This window comes from Lepisosteus platostomus, chromosome 8, assembly GCF_059453375.1.
Source record: "Lepisosteus platostomus isolate fLepPlt1 chromosome 8, fLepPlt1.hap1, whole genome shotgun sequence".
In the NCBI taxonomy this organism is placed as follows: domain Eukaryota; kingdom Metazoa; phylum Chordata; class Actinopteri; order Semionotiformes; family Lepisosteidae; genus Lepisosteus; species Lepisosteus platostomus.
In genome coordinates, this window is record NC_142618.1 from 30981440 (window position 1) to 30997938 (window position 16499).

At 38.7% G+C, this 16499-nt stretch overlaps 1 protein-coding gene across 5 annotated transcripts in view; it reads right to left on the bottom strand.

The window, feature by feature from the left end:
* The window catches only part of obscnb (obscurin, cytoskeletal calmodulin and titin-interacting RhoGEF b), a 155916-nt gene that overhangs the window by 30235 nt on the left and 109182 nt on the right, over positions 1-16499 (bottom strand). For 4 of the 5 annotated variants that reach the window (XM_088643095.1, XM_088643098.1, XM_088643096.1 and 1 more), the window contains 17 exons: positions 16053-16174; positions 14939-15136; positions 14593-14646; positions 13812-13910; positions 13509-13727; positions 13012-13075; positions 11512-11573; positions 10576-10701; positions 8712-8768; positions 6250-6389; positions 5076-5276; positions 4507-4589; positions 2164-2337; positions 1746-1905; positions 1462-1578; positions 708-872; positions 224-382 (listed from right to left, as the gene is read on the bottom strand). In XM_088643095.1, coding sequence (XP_088499221.1) covers positions 224-382; positions 708-872; positions 1462-1578; positions 1746-1905; positions 2164-2337; positions 4507-4589; positions 5076-5276; positions 6250-6389; positions 8712-8768; positions 10576-10701; positions 11512-11573; positions 13012-13075; positions 13509-13727; positions 13812-13910; positions 14593-14646; positions 14939-15136; positions 16053-16174 — 2200 coding nt within the window. The remainder of the gene's footprint in view (positions 1-223; positions 383-707; positions 873-1461; positions 1579-1745; positions 1906-2163; positions 2338-4506; positions 4590-5075; positions 5277-6249; positions 6390-8711; positions 8769-10575; positions 10702-11511; positions 11574-13011; positions 13076-13508; positions 13728-13811; positions 13911-14592; positions 14647-14938; positions 15137-16052; positions 16175-16499) is intronic. The other variant, XM_088643097.1, reaches the window with a different exon arrangement.

The window sequence follows — 16499 nt, forward strand, 5'->3', positions numbered from 1 at the left end:
ACCTTGTCAACGAGGATCAGGCTTATGCAGTTGCAGACAGAACAACATGAATATTTATTAGCGATTAGCATTTCACAATGCTGAGGGAGGTAAATAAAGATGGAATGAAGAGTCTCTTTAGACAGTTTTGCCCCCTTCAGCATTGTGAAGAGCTACTTACTATTTATTTTCAAGACAGTTCAAATCTCTAGCATGAGCTCCCTGGTGTCCTCCTCATAATTACCTTCATCATGTTCTTGAAGATGTAAGTCTGTGTGTCAGTGTTGCTGTCTCTCTTGGGTTTGCAAATCAGGATGTAGTTTTTGAAGAGGAAGACATGCCGGTGGTGTCCCCGGAAAGACGCTCTAGCTCCTGGGGCCCCCTCCCACACAGTGAATGGCCCCTGCCACATCAGAACACAAGATGGTGTCAACATACTTAAGAAGCCATGAGATATTCACAACATTATTTTGATAATACAATTACAATACTGAACATGGCAAAGCTTTTAATAATGTATTTATGCTTCAGTGCCACTGATATTCAATTGTTTTTCAATGATGCTGTTAAATTGTCTTATTTTTTGTTTATTCTTAACACTTCAGATACTAACGTCATCCACTGTCAGCAAAAAAAAATGTTGTCAAATAAAAAACAACGTGTGGAGTAACTTCCAGCTGTAATTCAGTAACTGCTGTCCCTATGGCAGACGGTTTGAGGAGTGTCACCTGTCTGATAGGCTCCCCAAGAGCCTCCAGGGTCGCAGGATAGTTCTCGATAAGTGTTACATGGTGTGTGTTCTCAGAGCGGCGTGGGAGAGACGAAACTATCGCAAAGGCCTCCTCCAGGAGGCAGCAGTTCTGACCATTTCGTGCTTTGTTTCGAATCATTTCCTGTGGACACCCAGCAATTCATTCATTCAGCAATTGCAATATCAAGACTGCATTGTTACAATTTGACATCTTATGACACTGGAAAAAAAAGCTGAAAGACAACTATTGAGACCTGAAAGTGTAAGGAGTTCATATTCATATTTCAGGAGGTAAACACACTTTTCATCTTTTAAAGGGGTCATTTGAATTCAAAATCATTGTTGATCTTTAAAGATCACAGTTGTACACTTGTTTTACAATCGAAAGACTTTCTGTAAGTAAGAATTCCACTGTACCAGTACATGTACCGGTTACATATGGCAATAAAGTTCAAGTTCAAGTTCAATTAAAACAATAAGCTTATAAAATGATAATAAGATGGTAAAAATCTTTTCTAATAAACATAAAATTACAAGTGAGAAGAAGCCATTTAGCCTGTCTAGCTTCTTAAGTTGCTAGTACAGAAGGTTTCAAGAATCTCATCCAGTGTCTTCCAGTGTATCAGCTTCAACACTTCTGACCATTTCTAGTTCAAATCAGTACACAGACCTGGAGATCTCAAGAGCATAATGCAAGCTGCACTTTCTGAGATATTACTAAAACCCCGCACCTTGAGCACAGTCTTGTACTTTTGGATCCTTTCCAGGGGTTTCTCCAGATAGGCATGGACAGGTGGGACTGGGACTTGAGAAGGGTCTTCAAGGGCCAGCTCTGCCTCTGTGTATCTCTGTGTCAAAAGGAAAAATACACAACAGGGGGTAAAAAAGAGTCACTTTGATTTACTCCTTTATATATAACGTTTTGGTTCTACAAAGATTTGCTCTAGGAGGTTGCTGTGAAAATAATACCCCCTGTCAAAGGAGGCCTCATGCTGAGGGACAGTGTAATCCTTACCTTGAAGTAGTCATGGACAGCTTTGTTGCTCAATGCAGCCTCACCCTGGGCCTTCCCCACCAGGTAGTGGATGTATTTCTCAAAGCCTTCACTATTTTTTATGAAGCGCACGGCCACATCATCATCAGTGTCACATTCACTCAGGCCGGGGAACAAGGTGCTGCATAGGGAGAATTCATTATTGAGATATCCAGTATTAGTAAGATTTACTTTTTAGTATCCACTGTTGCTAGTAATCACTTATTAGAAGTATCAATAAAAGGTCATTAGAAAGCTATAGAAGAAGAAAACAGAGGAAAAAAAAGAAAGGACAATATTGATACATGAAAAGAACAATGATCAGAAAAAATATAACCAATATGCTGCTTCTAAGGAGTAACAAACTGTGCTTATGGCCATCAGTGTTGGACCCCTTTACCTGTTGTGGAAAGTGCTAATGTCATCAATGTTCCTAAAGATGGCATCCTTTTTGGTGGTGACAACAGAAGGCACATCGGGGCTGGTGCTGACATGCTGCACATGGTGAGACACAAAGAAGTCCATGTCCCGCACAAACTCTTCCTCACTTGCTATCAACTCCTGGATAAGATGACTAGGAATAAAAGTAAAACAAATACATGTCATGCACTGTCATATAGGGGTCAAAGAAAAACACAATATTTGTTGTGATAATGGTAAAAGAGGGAGATATCACATATGCGATCACACAAGAATGTGTATTTCACTTTTAATAAATGCAGAGTAGAATCGAAGTTTAGAGTGTGGAACTGTGTTAGAATGCCACCACCTGATATACATAGTATTATTGTCCACTGTGCTCTTAACCACTTACAGATTCCATCCATGCCAGAATTTTTTAATTTATTTCAGTGACTATTGCACCCATATAACCCTGTAACTCACTACTGGCAACCCACTGGAGCTAAGCAGGTGTGATCCTGGCCAGTACATGGATGAGGGCCTTCAGATGAAAAACTAAGGTTGGAAGTGTTGTTAGTTGGGACAGTAGGGGGTGTTCACCCTGTAGTCTGTGTGGGTCCCAATGCCAGTATAGTGACAGAGACACTATACTGTAAAAGGGCACCCTCCTTCAGATGAGACATAAAACTGAGGTCCTGATCCTCTATGGTCATTAAAGATCCCAAGATTTTTCTTGAAAAGGTTAGGAGTGTTACCTCGGTGTTATGGCCAAATTTCCCATTGACCTTTACAAATCAAGGCCTCCTAATAATCCCCATCTATGAATTGGCTTCATCACTCTGTTCTCCTCCCCACTGACAGCTGGTGTGAGGTGAATGTACTGGCGCACTGTGGCTGCTGTCTCATGATTAAAGTGGATGCTGCTCATTGGTGGTGGTGGAGGGGAGTCCCCATTACATGAAAGCACTTTGAGTGGAGTGTCCAGAAAAGTGCTATATAAGTTTAAGGTATTATTAGTGTTATTTAAAAATAAACAGATGTATTACCTGCAAATGTATATACTGGTATATATATCCAGCATACTCAAATTGACAATACCTGTCTAGTCATTTCAAGATCATCCAAAGGGCAACATGTTTGTCCAGGAAACACAATTATTGCATCTCTTTCTACAGAAAGTGCCCTACTATTTATATTGTCGAAGGAAAAATAAGTCATTTCAGGGAACTAGAGATAGAAGAAAAGAGTTTTTACCCCTCCTGTCCATGCATCCCCAGGAAGTTGTAAAATGCATCCACATCTATTTAGCTGTCTTTCACTTCTCTTGTTTTTTTTTTAAATTTGTCAACCTTACTTCACATTGCCTCATATTCCTGCTGTGTCCCTCATTTCCCTACACACCTGAAGAAGGCACCAAAACCAGCAAGTATTTCCTTTTTTTGTAACTGTCAGCATGGACTTTTGTCTCTACATGTTCCTCATTGATTTGAAACGTACAGGGTGGCGAAAAAGACTGCAAACTCCCTAGGTTAGTGTATATTCTTGTGTATTTTAGACCCAACACAATCTTCATGAAAGTCATAATAAAAGATGAAAATAACTTAATTGAACTCAACACATAAGACAAGCTGTTTTAGATATTTGATGCAAATGTGTATCAGTCTCACAAATCACCTTTTAGGGGTTTTGGCTCATTTTACTTTATAGAACTGATTCACGTTGATGACTTTTGGTGGTTGCCTTACATACACAGCTTATCTCAGGTTCTGCCATTGCATTTCAATGGGGTTTAAGTCTGGACTGTGACTTCACTAATCCAAAATGCAAAATGTCTTCTTCAAGTATGCTGTTGTAGATTTGTTTGTATATTGAGAATCATCGTCTTGCTGTATGACAACTTTTGTCGGTTTCAGCTGATGAATGGATGGCCTTACATTCCTCTCCATAATTTGGTGAAACAACCCCGAATTCATGGTTCCATCAATGATGCCTTCTGCCTGCCTATCCTCCCATGAAAGCCATTCTCCTTCAGTCTTTTCCTGATGGTTAAGGCATGAACAGTGACATTAGCTGTACCCAGAGAGGCTTGTAGAACTTTGGATGTTACTCAGGGGTTCTTTGTGAATTCAACAACGAACTTCCAGGCTGCTCTTTGGGAGATCTTGTCTTGATGATTGGTACTAGCCAGAGTCACAATGGTTTTCATTTTCAGACATCTGTCTGACAGTGGATTTATTAAACCACAGATGTTTTAAAATGTTTTTGTAACTTTTTTCCCGAGGTGCTCTGAAATCTATTCTGATCATGGCATGAAATTCATGGGGTGCCCATGTCTCCTTACCATAGTCTTCTCCTGTATTCATCTTCAGAAACCTCTTCTCCACTGATCTCTGGAGCTTCTCCTACAGGTGTGTCTGGAGAAAGCTGTGACACAATAATGGGGAAAACAGTCATCAATATTAAATTTCAACTAAAATGGATTTCTGTAACAAAAGAACTCAAAGAATTTGGGGGAATTCTGCATTCTGAATGCTGGCGTAACAATTTTTCTAACATTATGATACTTAACGCAAGAAATGTTTCCTACTTCTTTAGGAGTGGGGTCACCTACAACCCTGTAGTAAACTGGATGTGATATTCTTTACTTTCCCTTTTGTAACCTTTCACTATATCCTTAAAGTCTATTTGGGAAAATGCACATGTTCAAGTCAAGGTTTGAACTGAATTGCAGATGAGTTCCAGATATGAAAAGATACAGGAGGGTTGCTTTGTCTAGAGCTACAGTGTGTCTGTTTTTCTGTGCAGCTGGAGTAATGGATTCCTACTAATCTTGCATGATTACTTTACAGTACAAAGCTTGCACACCTCTGGTGTAAAAATTGCTCTAAAACACTTTCAACACCAGTGTACCTTTAGCTTCTTGTCAAGGTAGGCTGGGGAAACCCAGCCTTGTCGAGATGGAGTGGACTTTGTGGGTTTAGTACGAACAAGCCACTTCAGAGGGTGTGCTGAATCTAGGACCTCCACATATTGTCCCTCTTTTAGAGCAATGGCTTCTTTTTGGCCACCAGCAGGGGTGTAGTCAGCTGTAGCTACGTAGATATCAAACATCTGAAGAGATAGAGAAAGTGGTCAACACACAGTCACAACAATATAAGAAGGATTATAGTACAAGAGACATTTTAGCATAGGTTACGTTGCTTACTAGTAGCTAAGAGGATCTCATTTAGTAATTAAAAGAAGCCAGGGTATCAACTTCAGCAAAATGAAAACTCCCACAGAAAACTGCCTACTCTTTCAGTTTTAAATGCACTTGAATGCTCTGAATTACAGTGAATAAGAAAGTACACCCAAGATTCTAAGTCTTTACCTATTAAAACACATCTTGCCTAGTCCTCAGCAAGACGTAACAGCAGATAAATCTAACCTCATGTGACAAATAACACACACACACATTTTACGTTATCATTATTTATTTTAAAAAAATAGGCCAACATTCAAAAGCCTAAGTTTTTGTTTAATGTTAATTTTGATTTGTTCAAACAAGTCAAAGACAGTCAAAACTGCCTTTTCTAATTCCATATTTACAATCACCTAGATTCACCTTCCCATACAAATGGTTCTCTAATTTAGTTCTAATTAATTTCAATAACCAGATTTCAAGAAGAAAGATTTATCATTCTATAATTGTTTCTGTTTTGTTACTCTTTTGCAATGCGTGGGTGCTTTGTGTCTTGAATGTTTTGGAAGAGTTTTGTTTTTGTCCAGGAATCACACATCTTTGAGGTCTGTCAGATTCATTCTTATGCAAACTGTAGTGTAGTTTATGTAAGCAAAGATTTTGTATAACACATGGAGTTAAAAAAATACAAAGAAAAATAAGAATTTATTAAGAAATGTTACTTCTCTCACTGCATTTTTATCTAAACACAAAAAGAAATGCCACCATTATCACATTGTGTATTCTTGCTTTTCTTTTTTTTTTTAAATGTTATCCTCCGCACAATACTGTAAGAGAACATGATGACCGTGATGAAACAATGCTGATTTCAGAACAGTACGATTGGCTAACATTAATTAATACCTCTCCCCTGGACTCCCCTTCATCAGATTCGGAGGAAGACTCCGCAATGAGGGAGGATGGCCGTGAGCGTCCATGATGTGGCGAGGGGGAGGGGGTCTTTGTCTCATCATCGCTATCTACTCCTGGGACGCGGAGAGAAGCTGCAACAAGTGAGATGGTGCTGTCAAAATCCACAAAGACCGCTGACTGGCTGAAGGTGCTAGTTTCTAACTCAGCCTAAGGCTCAGGTGAGGGTTAGAGTCTAGTGACTGGCGAAGTGGGAGGCATTCCCAGTGGCATCAGCAATGTGACACTTTAAACCATCACCTGGTGGGGGTGGGAGGGGATGTAAAAAGAATGAATGCTTGAAGAAAAACAAAGAACCCTGGAGAGCAGCTTTGCAAATTACTGCACAGTGGCATCAGCACTGGCATGAACTGAAAGCAGAAAAAAAGCTCAAACTTGCTTCGGTGTAGAATGATCTGGAAAAATCCTGCAATCTTTCTTCATTTCTTCCAGGTAGGTGCAGAACTGGCATCAGAAAGTTAAATGATAATTTTTGTTTCACACTGTGAGTGTATACAGATGTCAGAACACAATTAAGAATGCAAAAAGAAAGAGAAATGAAAAAAATGCATATGTCAATTACAATGTATACTGTATGGCAACACCACCATTTTATGTAATAAGACATACACTATGGCTGGCTCCTCTTTTTTAAAATAAAATACAGTACATATTTTGATTGAGAAGAACAATGTACAGGTTTTACCCCTTGTGAAAGGCTACATGAGAATTTGTCAACAGCCATGAAAATGATAGTATTCCACTGTCTCAGACAACAGAGACATTAAAGTGTGCAAATACTTACACGACATCCAGTGCCACAAAACTTCACAGATCTGGAAGCACATCAAATCAAGCTTTCTTGTCCCTAATTGTTTTAGCATGGATGTAATATAAACAAAAACCCTTTGTACTGTCAGTCACTGGGGAATTTTAAGAAATGTTAAGAAAGATAATAGAAAGGATCTCTGGATGGAGAATGTCAGAATGTCACCTGTCACCATAAGGCCATTGTAACAGCAAGCAGGAGTCAAGTGCTTAGCCACTAAGAGCCCGATAATTGGACGAGTTTCATTCATTTCAAATTCACTACAAACCAGCCAGTGTCATCTGTCACAGGTCTATGATATACTGTACGTAATGACTGTGTTAGTCCTTTGTCTGGTCCATTGTCTCACAATAGAGACATGAAGATGCACATTTCAGAGAAAATGATCTACATCACTCCCAGAAAGATAGAGGTGTTATAACTGGGAATGGATTAACAATGCCTAGGTCATTTCAAACTGATTCATATAAAAGTGGAAAAATAGTTTTAACAACAAAATTTTTAAATTGATGACATAAAAAAGAAAGTTAATACATGCTGCACATCATTATACACAACTTGCACAAGCACTGGTAATACAACACATCAATATCATTAATCTCAAATTCTTCAAACGTTGGAACTTTCAAAACCTCCTGGAAGCAAGGCATTTTTATTTTAGTGTTCAACTGATGAGCAAAATGAGGAAGTAAGCCGTTTACATTTTTTACACAACATAATGCTAAAAAATTGCACTCTTTTATGTAATGAAATGTTTACAACACAGTATAAATGCAGAATAGACATTTATACTGAGCATGAGTCATTTAATGTGAACCTGGAAGCAAAACATGAAAGCAAACTGAAAGAAAGCCAGAGGATAAGATGTGTGGAGTTATTACTAATTAATATTCCTCAAGTCTTAATCTACAAGCTGTTAAAATTCCAAATCTATTTTATTAGGAAATAAAATCACTCAGAAATACATCTCATCATTTCGAAACACAGGATTAAAAATGTGCTGAAGGCTGCATTTATAAATCCACTTCAGTTCCAGGTCTAAGTTGTGTGTGAAGTGAGTGAGTATTTGTTCCTGTGATAAAATAGAAAATGGTCGTCAGCCCTGTTGCTGGAAAGCCACAACCCTGCAGTTCATAGGTCATCCTTAAATCATCAATTTGCACAGAATTCAAACTTCGATCTATCTAGTAAAAGAGGCATTTCAATTAAATCAGCAATGACCAGTTACAGCTCCTGCGATCTTCAGGGTGGTGGAATTTGTTGTTTGAGAAGATCTTTAAAAATACTTAATTTCACAAATCACCTCCATAAGTGGTCAAAATGAAAGAGTTTTGAAACTGATGAGTTGAAAGTCACCCATAAAGATCGTGGCTTTCCAGGTCCTGGACTGGCCACCTCTAGGTCAGGTTGAAAAACCAGAGACAAAATCAGAGGCAATAAAAGCTGCCTATACTGTTAAATGTGGCTGCCGGCAAAGTATGGAACAGTGAAGGTGCCATCCTGGGTAGGGATACGCTTATTTAGAAATAATACAAAATCTACTATACTGTATACTATTATTGAGCCTTAATATACCATAGATACATACTGTATACTTTGGGCCATGACCTCATCCACTGGAGCACTTGATGGTTCGTAAAGCTGTCTGAATAACAAACGAATGATTGAATGAGTAAGTGAGTGAGTGGATGGGTGAATAAAGGAATGGATGAAGAAATGGGGGAACAGATGGTAGAACTATCTGGAGCACAAATCAGGCAGCAAGACCCCTTCCAGCATCCAAATGCCACAGCAAACAAACCATAAATTAACACTGGCAAGCATATTAATGTGTCCGACCAAAGATGTTTTAATCCATTACTCAACCTATTAATCTGAATATAAATTAATACAAGTATTACAACAAAACAGCAGAAAGGGCTATATTCATTAAACTATCATGTTTACTGTATAACTTAATAAGAATAATTTCAGTCTTACAAATGAACAAGACAACAGTTTATTTAAAGTTTTCTTGAAAATGAAAATCTCATAGACATCTATAGTGTCTTGCAATTCAGACCCTTGCACAAAGGAGGCTTGTAAGGTTATGAAAAAAAAAAAGCATCTCAAATCCAACATGGGGTTTGCAACAAAGCACCTACAGTAAGTGAATGTGGTCAGACAAGTCAAATTTGGAATATTTTATACTAAATACAAGTATTACATCTGATTAAGACCCAACATAGTGTTGGTCTAAGTCAATACCACCCCTACTGTCAAGTATGGTAGTGTCAGCATTATGTTATAGCTCTGCTTAGATGATGGAGAAAAGTACTAGGTCCTGGAAAAGTACTAAATCTTGTATGAGAAACTGCTTCAGCCTAAAAGTGGACAAAAAGTTCACCTTACAACAAGACAATGACCCAAAAAACAAGTCCAAATCGACATGTTCCAAAATATTTTAGTTTTTAGTATTTATCTTTAGTATTTGTTGTAACTTATCTTACTCTTAGAAGTCTTCAGTTTGAGCATTTAGCTTTTGAAAAAAAATATGAAGTTAAAAAATGTGTGCTTCAATTTGGAATTTCACTAAATGGCACACAAAATGGGAAGGGTCTGAATTAATTTGCAAGGCATTGTATATTGTCACATCTTTAGACACATAAAAAATGTGAACATATACATTTCCCTGGTGATCAAGCATTTTCTGCACTGTGAAATACCAAGCCTAAATATAAGTTGTACAAACAGAATGAATATGAAAATAAAGATCAGTAAAATCCCTCAATATTATTTAAAGAAAGTTAAATTAAATATTTAAGAAATACAATAACTTGTTAGATTGTTAATAATAATGTATCAAAAGGCATATCTGCTCTTGCACTTCATTCAGGAGGGAAAGATGAAACATAAGATGAAAGAAACAAATTGCACTACTTATACTTGCTAGAGTGCAAGCATCTTAATACTGAAAAGAGTAATTGTTTGACATTATGTTACTAATTACTAATCTTTATGTTAATTGTGTGAACATAAAGAAATATTTTTCAGCTCTCTTTCACACATCTACTTTCATTCAATATGAAATGAAGACTGCCAAAACTAAAAATATTTTAAAATAATTAATCATTAAAAACATGAGTACTGTAGTTGTTAGTTAGCTGAAACAGTTTCGGTTCTCTTTGTTAGTATTTTAGATGAGGAATTATGAAATTGTTATTAACATAGCTTTACTCAATGAAGTGTCCACAGATCAAAGCTGTGTCTCCAATGTTAACCTCCATGAGTGATGGTCAATATTAAACATAATAGCCAAAAAACCCTGGGTTTGATACATGCATTAATGAAAATCACAGGGGAGATACAGTAAGTGACTATAGATCTAGATATATACTGTATACAGGAAGATATGGGTTAAGTACTCCCCTTGGTGGGTTTCAATGGAACACTCCAGGGCAGATCTTTCTCACCTTGTGTGATCTTGGCCGATACCATTTCTGTGATCTGGGAGGTCAGCTTTTGTAAGAACTCCTCTGTACCCACTTCCCCCAGATAAGGGCTCGGGAGTTTACTGCCGACACGCTCCACTTGTTCTCCTAAATATTTTTTTTTAAAAAGAAAGACATATGGAATCCTTTTCTGGGCTATCCGTAAATTTCCTCTGCAGCACTCCGGCTGAGTCACACATTTAACAAACAATTAAACAAAATGCGAACAAAGTTTGTCTGTGAGGAGCGTTTTGTTCAAAGAAATTATTCAGGAGCTCAGGAAAAAAAGGCTTGAAAAGACAATGTTAAAAATTATTCCAAAATGTATTATTATTAACTTTATTTTATCTAGCGCCTTTAAAAACAGGTTTGGAATACAGTAGGAAAGCAAAGGAGCAGACACAGATCCAGTTAAATAAAAGCATTTCTAAATTTTTTTTAGTCTCAATTTGAAAAAGCTCAGAGAAGGTGACTCTCTGGTATCTTTGGGGATAGAATTCCAGGAGCTTTGGGGCATAACAGGAGAAGGCCCTGTCAACCATAGAGTTTAGATGGGCTTAGTAGGATGATAGTAGCTCAGACAGGTACTGAGATACTCCAGTGAGTAGGGCGTTACAGTGTATTACTTGGAAAATATGCTTTAGCTAGTTCTAATCATTTCACATTGCTGAAGAGAGCAGAACTGTCTAAGGAAACTTCTGATTACACGTTTTGTAAGAAGTCAAATTTAGCATCTATGGACAGCTAGTTCACCCAGATAAATACTTTATTAATCCCGTGAGGGAAATTGCAGTGAAATTAGGACAGTGTTGCATAGGTAATTTTGACAAGAGAAACATACAAATGCATCTTCCAAATTATACCTTTAAGAAGAAATTATGCATTCTAAAACCGAAAGAAAAGAGCCTGCACACTTACCTTTTCCTGGGCCTCCAAGGATGTGCTCTGCTTCCGGGGGGTGTACAGTAATATCAATGATTCTGAAACACAAGAACACAGACACACCTTCTATAGACACTCCAGGGTAGCACTGGAAGGGCAAAGGGTTTGGACAGATGACCGGACTGACAGAAAAACACATCTGAGACAGGAAATTCTGAGGCAGCAGGATCTGTTTTACAAAAAGATCCTAAAAAACATAAGGGCCAAAACTAAAACAGAAATAGGAAATATTCACAGATGACAGTGTTGTGGTGATTGTAGGTGGTCCAGTGCACTTGTGTGATCATTTTTCACTGCTCTGCTCATGTCTTATGTGTGATTCTCAATAACAAGCACAGAACAATCAAACGAATATTAGGACACTGATGTCTTATACCACATAATAATAATAAATAATTGCTTACACTTATATAGCACTTTTCTGGACATTCTAATCAAAGCGCTTTACAGGTAATGGGGACTCCCCTCCACCACCACCAATGTGCAGCATCCACCTGAATGATGCGACGACAGCCATAGTGCGCCAGAACGCTCACCACACATCAGCTATCAGTGGGGAGGAGAGCAGAGTAATGTAGCCAATTCATAGATGGGGATTATTAGGAGGCCATGATTGGTAAGGGCCAATGGGAAATTTGGCCAGGACGCCGGGGTTACACCCCTACTCTTTTCGAGAAACGCCCCGGGATTTTTAGTGACCACAGAGAGTCAGGACCTCGGTTTTACGTCTCACCCGAAGGACGGCGCCTGTTTACAGTACAGTGTCCCCGTCACTGTACTGGGGCATTAGGACCCACACAGAACACAGGGTGAGCGCCCCCTGCTGGCCCCGCTAACACCTCTTCCAGCAGCAACCTTAGTTTTTAGCCCTGCTTAGCTTCAGTGGGTTTTCAGTTGTGAGTTGCAGAGTAATATGTCTGCTTCCACCCTAACAACACTTACAAGTGATTGTGTTGACCTGCTCTTCAACCTGTTCTCTAAATTCTATTAATGCTTCTTCATCAAATCAGAGATTTGCTTCAATTATACAAAAGTGTTTTTAAAGTTTTACTTCTGCCATGATTTGGGGTTATGATTAAGAATTCACAGCCCTGGAAAATGTTCCCTAATGTGAGCTATGAATTTATCTATGAGCGTATATAAAAATCTAATTTCAGCCTTATTTACTGTAATGTAGTTGCTCAAATTTTGTATTTATTTATTGATATTTCTGTTCACATGATTATAATCAACAAACACTGCACATTCCCTTTTATTTTGCCCATTCCACAAAATAAATTGTGGGACAAAAAGGATTTAAGCCTGTGACCAAAGATCTGTGTCTTGATGGACTCGGCTGATGAACTGTGATTGAGCATTTAACGAAAGAGCTTAGCTGGAATCGGGAACGGTTGATTGTATTTACACAGCCTTTATTTTCAGAGAAAAAAATGTGTCTGGCATTTTTGAGGCACAGGAATGCTCTTTAACACTCACTCTTGCAGTAACTTGTGAGAGGGTTCGACTTTCTGCTCCACTTCATGCATCTCCTCTTCAGAAGCTGAAAAAGTAGGATGTTAATGCAGCCACAGTACAGAGAGCTGGATTCGCAAAACACTTGAGTATACAGCCTGCAGAGTTTATTCAGATCTGTGAGTCTGGAATCTATTCCTCTGTTTAAAAGTCTCTCAATGTGTGTATGGTATGTGGCCATGCCATAGTGTTTGCAGCTCTGGCACCATATTTACAGTAAAAGTGAAATACTATTCCGAGGTTATACTATTATTGAACTTTTGAGTGCAAAATTTCTCTGTAGTTATTCATAGTTTTATGTACAGATTTGGCTTTACGTGGTGTTTTGAAGATACTGTAGATAAAATAATATGTAGTGCTTTTAACTCAGAAACTGCTTTGAGGCAGAGCCATCTGTGTTACTGTGAAACACGAGATGGCCTGAACTGGTCATGTGCTGGAACCCGGAAGTCATATCTTACCATCTATCACTTCCAGTTGTGCAGTACAGATGGACTGGCCACCCTTGTTGGTGGCAATGCAGGTGTAGGTGCCCGAGTACTCTCTTCCCACATCCAGCAGAATCAAGCTGTGCTGATGCTTGGAGCTGGCCACCTTATAGCCAGGTGTGTCTGGCTTTATCCACAAAACATCCTCTGCAGATTCCTCTTTAAGCCAAGTGATGATGGGCACAGGGAACCCTGTAGGAGCACAGTGACAATGTCAAGGTCCGAAAGACAAACAGTAAAACCCCTGATTGTCTGTGGCCTTGCTCTCAGCCCTACCTTCCACTTTGACAGACATAGTGATGCTTGAACCTTTCTTCACCTTCTTGTTAGTGAACCTTTCCAAGAAGCGAGGGGGTACCACCATTTCCTTTGTGCCTTTAAATGCCAAATACAAACACATGTCAGAACTCATCTCACAATATATCTTCTTTCTTTTAGAATTCATCTGACAACATATGAATGCACTTTCAGAAAGAATTAAGTTTTTGTCATTTAAGTAATATTCACTCCATTTTTAAGTTAAAAGCTACCCAGAAAATTAATACATATATTGTATATCACAATCATATGCAAGTGCTTCAGAGCTCTTTTAGAGTAACACATACTTATAGTATACCACAGTGCATCTACTGTACATCAAAGATGGAGTAAGGCTGCCATGTGTTAGCAGCAAAACAAAATATGATCACCACCAATGCCAAACTTTTCAAAACATACTGTTAAAATACATTTTGAAGAAGTGGTAAAATCAACCACTTTATTTTACTTTGTTATGCATCTGTCACTGCATTATTCTGTGGAATCATAACCTGTTTAATAAAAAAACGCAGACCCTCCAAGGATTTTGCTACACACTTATCTTGTCACTTCATGCTTGTGTCTAACAAAATAGTAATGGTCATTATTATTTAATTCCCTCATCCTATAAGAAAAGTGAAGAGACCCACTTTACACAGCATTACAGCCACCTAGCCTGATTTGACACTCGCAGAAATACACTAATGCTGAAATTTTCCTGTTCTGTCATGAGCTTTACAAATGAGGGGGATGTCTTTACCTTTGGCTTTACCAGCATCTGGCTTGTCTCCCTCAGCAATCTGCTCCCCAGGACCTGGGGAAACATTCGGTCAGTTTCATTTGGTTGTTATACTGCTATCTTGGACAGCAACAAGCAAGAGAAACTGTATTACAGAGGCCCAGTGTATTTAAACAAGCAAACCCCAGACAAAGTGGAGTTGTCCACTTTTCCCAAACACTTTACTGGGCTGCAGGGTACATGGTCACGGCTTTGTTTAGTTATTGGTGCTTATTAGTATTGGGTGCTACATTCCTACACAGCAGGGCTCTGTAGAAGTCAGTGTGCTTTCGGATTCAATCTGTGTTTTGTCAGCGTCTTTACATACTGTGCAAAAAGAGCCTGGCGGAGGAGTAGGCAGACCCAGCGGCATTGCTGATGTAGGCGGAGTACTCCCCTGCGTCCTCCTGGGAGACCTCCAGGATCTCAAGAGAGTGCAGCCTTTTCTCCTCGCTCACCAGCACTCTGTCAGAGGGCCTCAGTGGCTGGCCGTCCTTGAACCAGTACACCCGTGGAGCAGGATAGCCTGAGGCCCAGCAGTATGAAAAAGACAAGAAATGTCCGGCCATGTTGGTCAGTCATGTCTTCTTGTCCAGTTGTTGGCAGCACAGGAAAGTACTGTTAAACTTCACATTACAGGAGGTTTACATTTACACATTACATTTAGAAAAACTGAAACATTTGTGAATTCATCCTAAATCCCAGCCAGCTCAATCACTAAGCACCGTCTCGACAACAACACTGGCATCTAAAAAATAAATGATGGAAATATTTGACAGAACGGGAAGAAAAGGAATATTAGATTGGCTATGCACATACACACAAATCAACATGGTATTATGACTAAACAATACATTTATGTACACATAGTTACAAAATGTTGTGATATATAGGTTTGTTAAAAGATAAGAATTCATTGCATCTTTCATCATCTGGTTGAATCATAATGGTGATGAATTTTATCAGGGGTGGACTGACGTGTGTAGTATTTATAACTGGGGCAACGTAGTGAAGGAGTATTATTGAGGGGAACAACTATAACAGAGAACAGCTGTCTGCGATTAAATGCTGTGGGGAAAACTGTCATGGGCAATTAATTATGGATCAGTGTCAGGGTATTATACAGTTTTAGCATGGCATTCCTTGTATGTGAAAAGAAAGCAACATAAATGAACATGAACTTAAATATTGCACTTTTGATGCCTTAGATATGTTTCTAAATGCTTCAAAACATTATGTGACAGACCCAATAAGTATTTTTTCACCTTTGTAGTGTCCAGCTTCTCTATTTGGGGTCTCCTCATTTGTCAGCCAGTGGGCCTGAGCTTTGTTTTACAGCAACAATAATGGTTACAGTATTCAAAAGAGCCTAATTTGTAAGAATACAAAATTCATGGTCTGATATGAAGAAAGAGGCCTTAACAATGTAATGTTTAACTGACCTTTGACCTTGACATGCATCTTGGCAATGGGGGCTCCAGGGCTGACATAAACGTCGTGTAACTCATCCACTACCTGGGGGACCTGCCCCTCGTCTGTCATCGATTCAAAGCCTTCCTGCTCTCTTCTCACACGCACAAAGAAGGGGAAATGTGTTAAATTAGTTTGATGTGTGGTAAATCTATTTCACTTTATTTAGTCATTAGCATTACTCCCGATAATAAATTCCATCCACCTTTTTTCTACCACTAACCACTGCACCACCATGCTGCCCTACTAATAATAACATTGATATTAACAACAACAACAACAACAACAACAACATATTGTGTACTATTACTGTACTTCATAAACATTCTGAATTTTACATTTTATAGAAAAGAATGCATATAGCTTGCCAGATTTGGCTTATATAGAGGACAACTGGCCACTCAAGTGGACAGACTCCT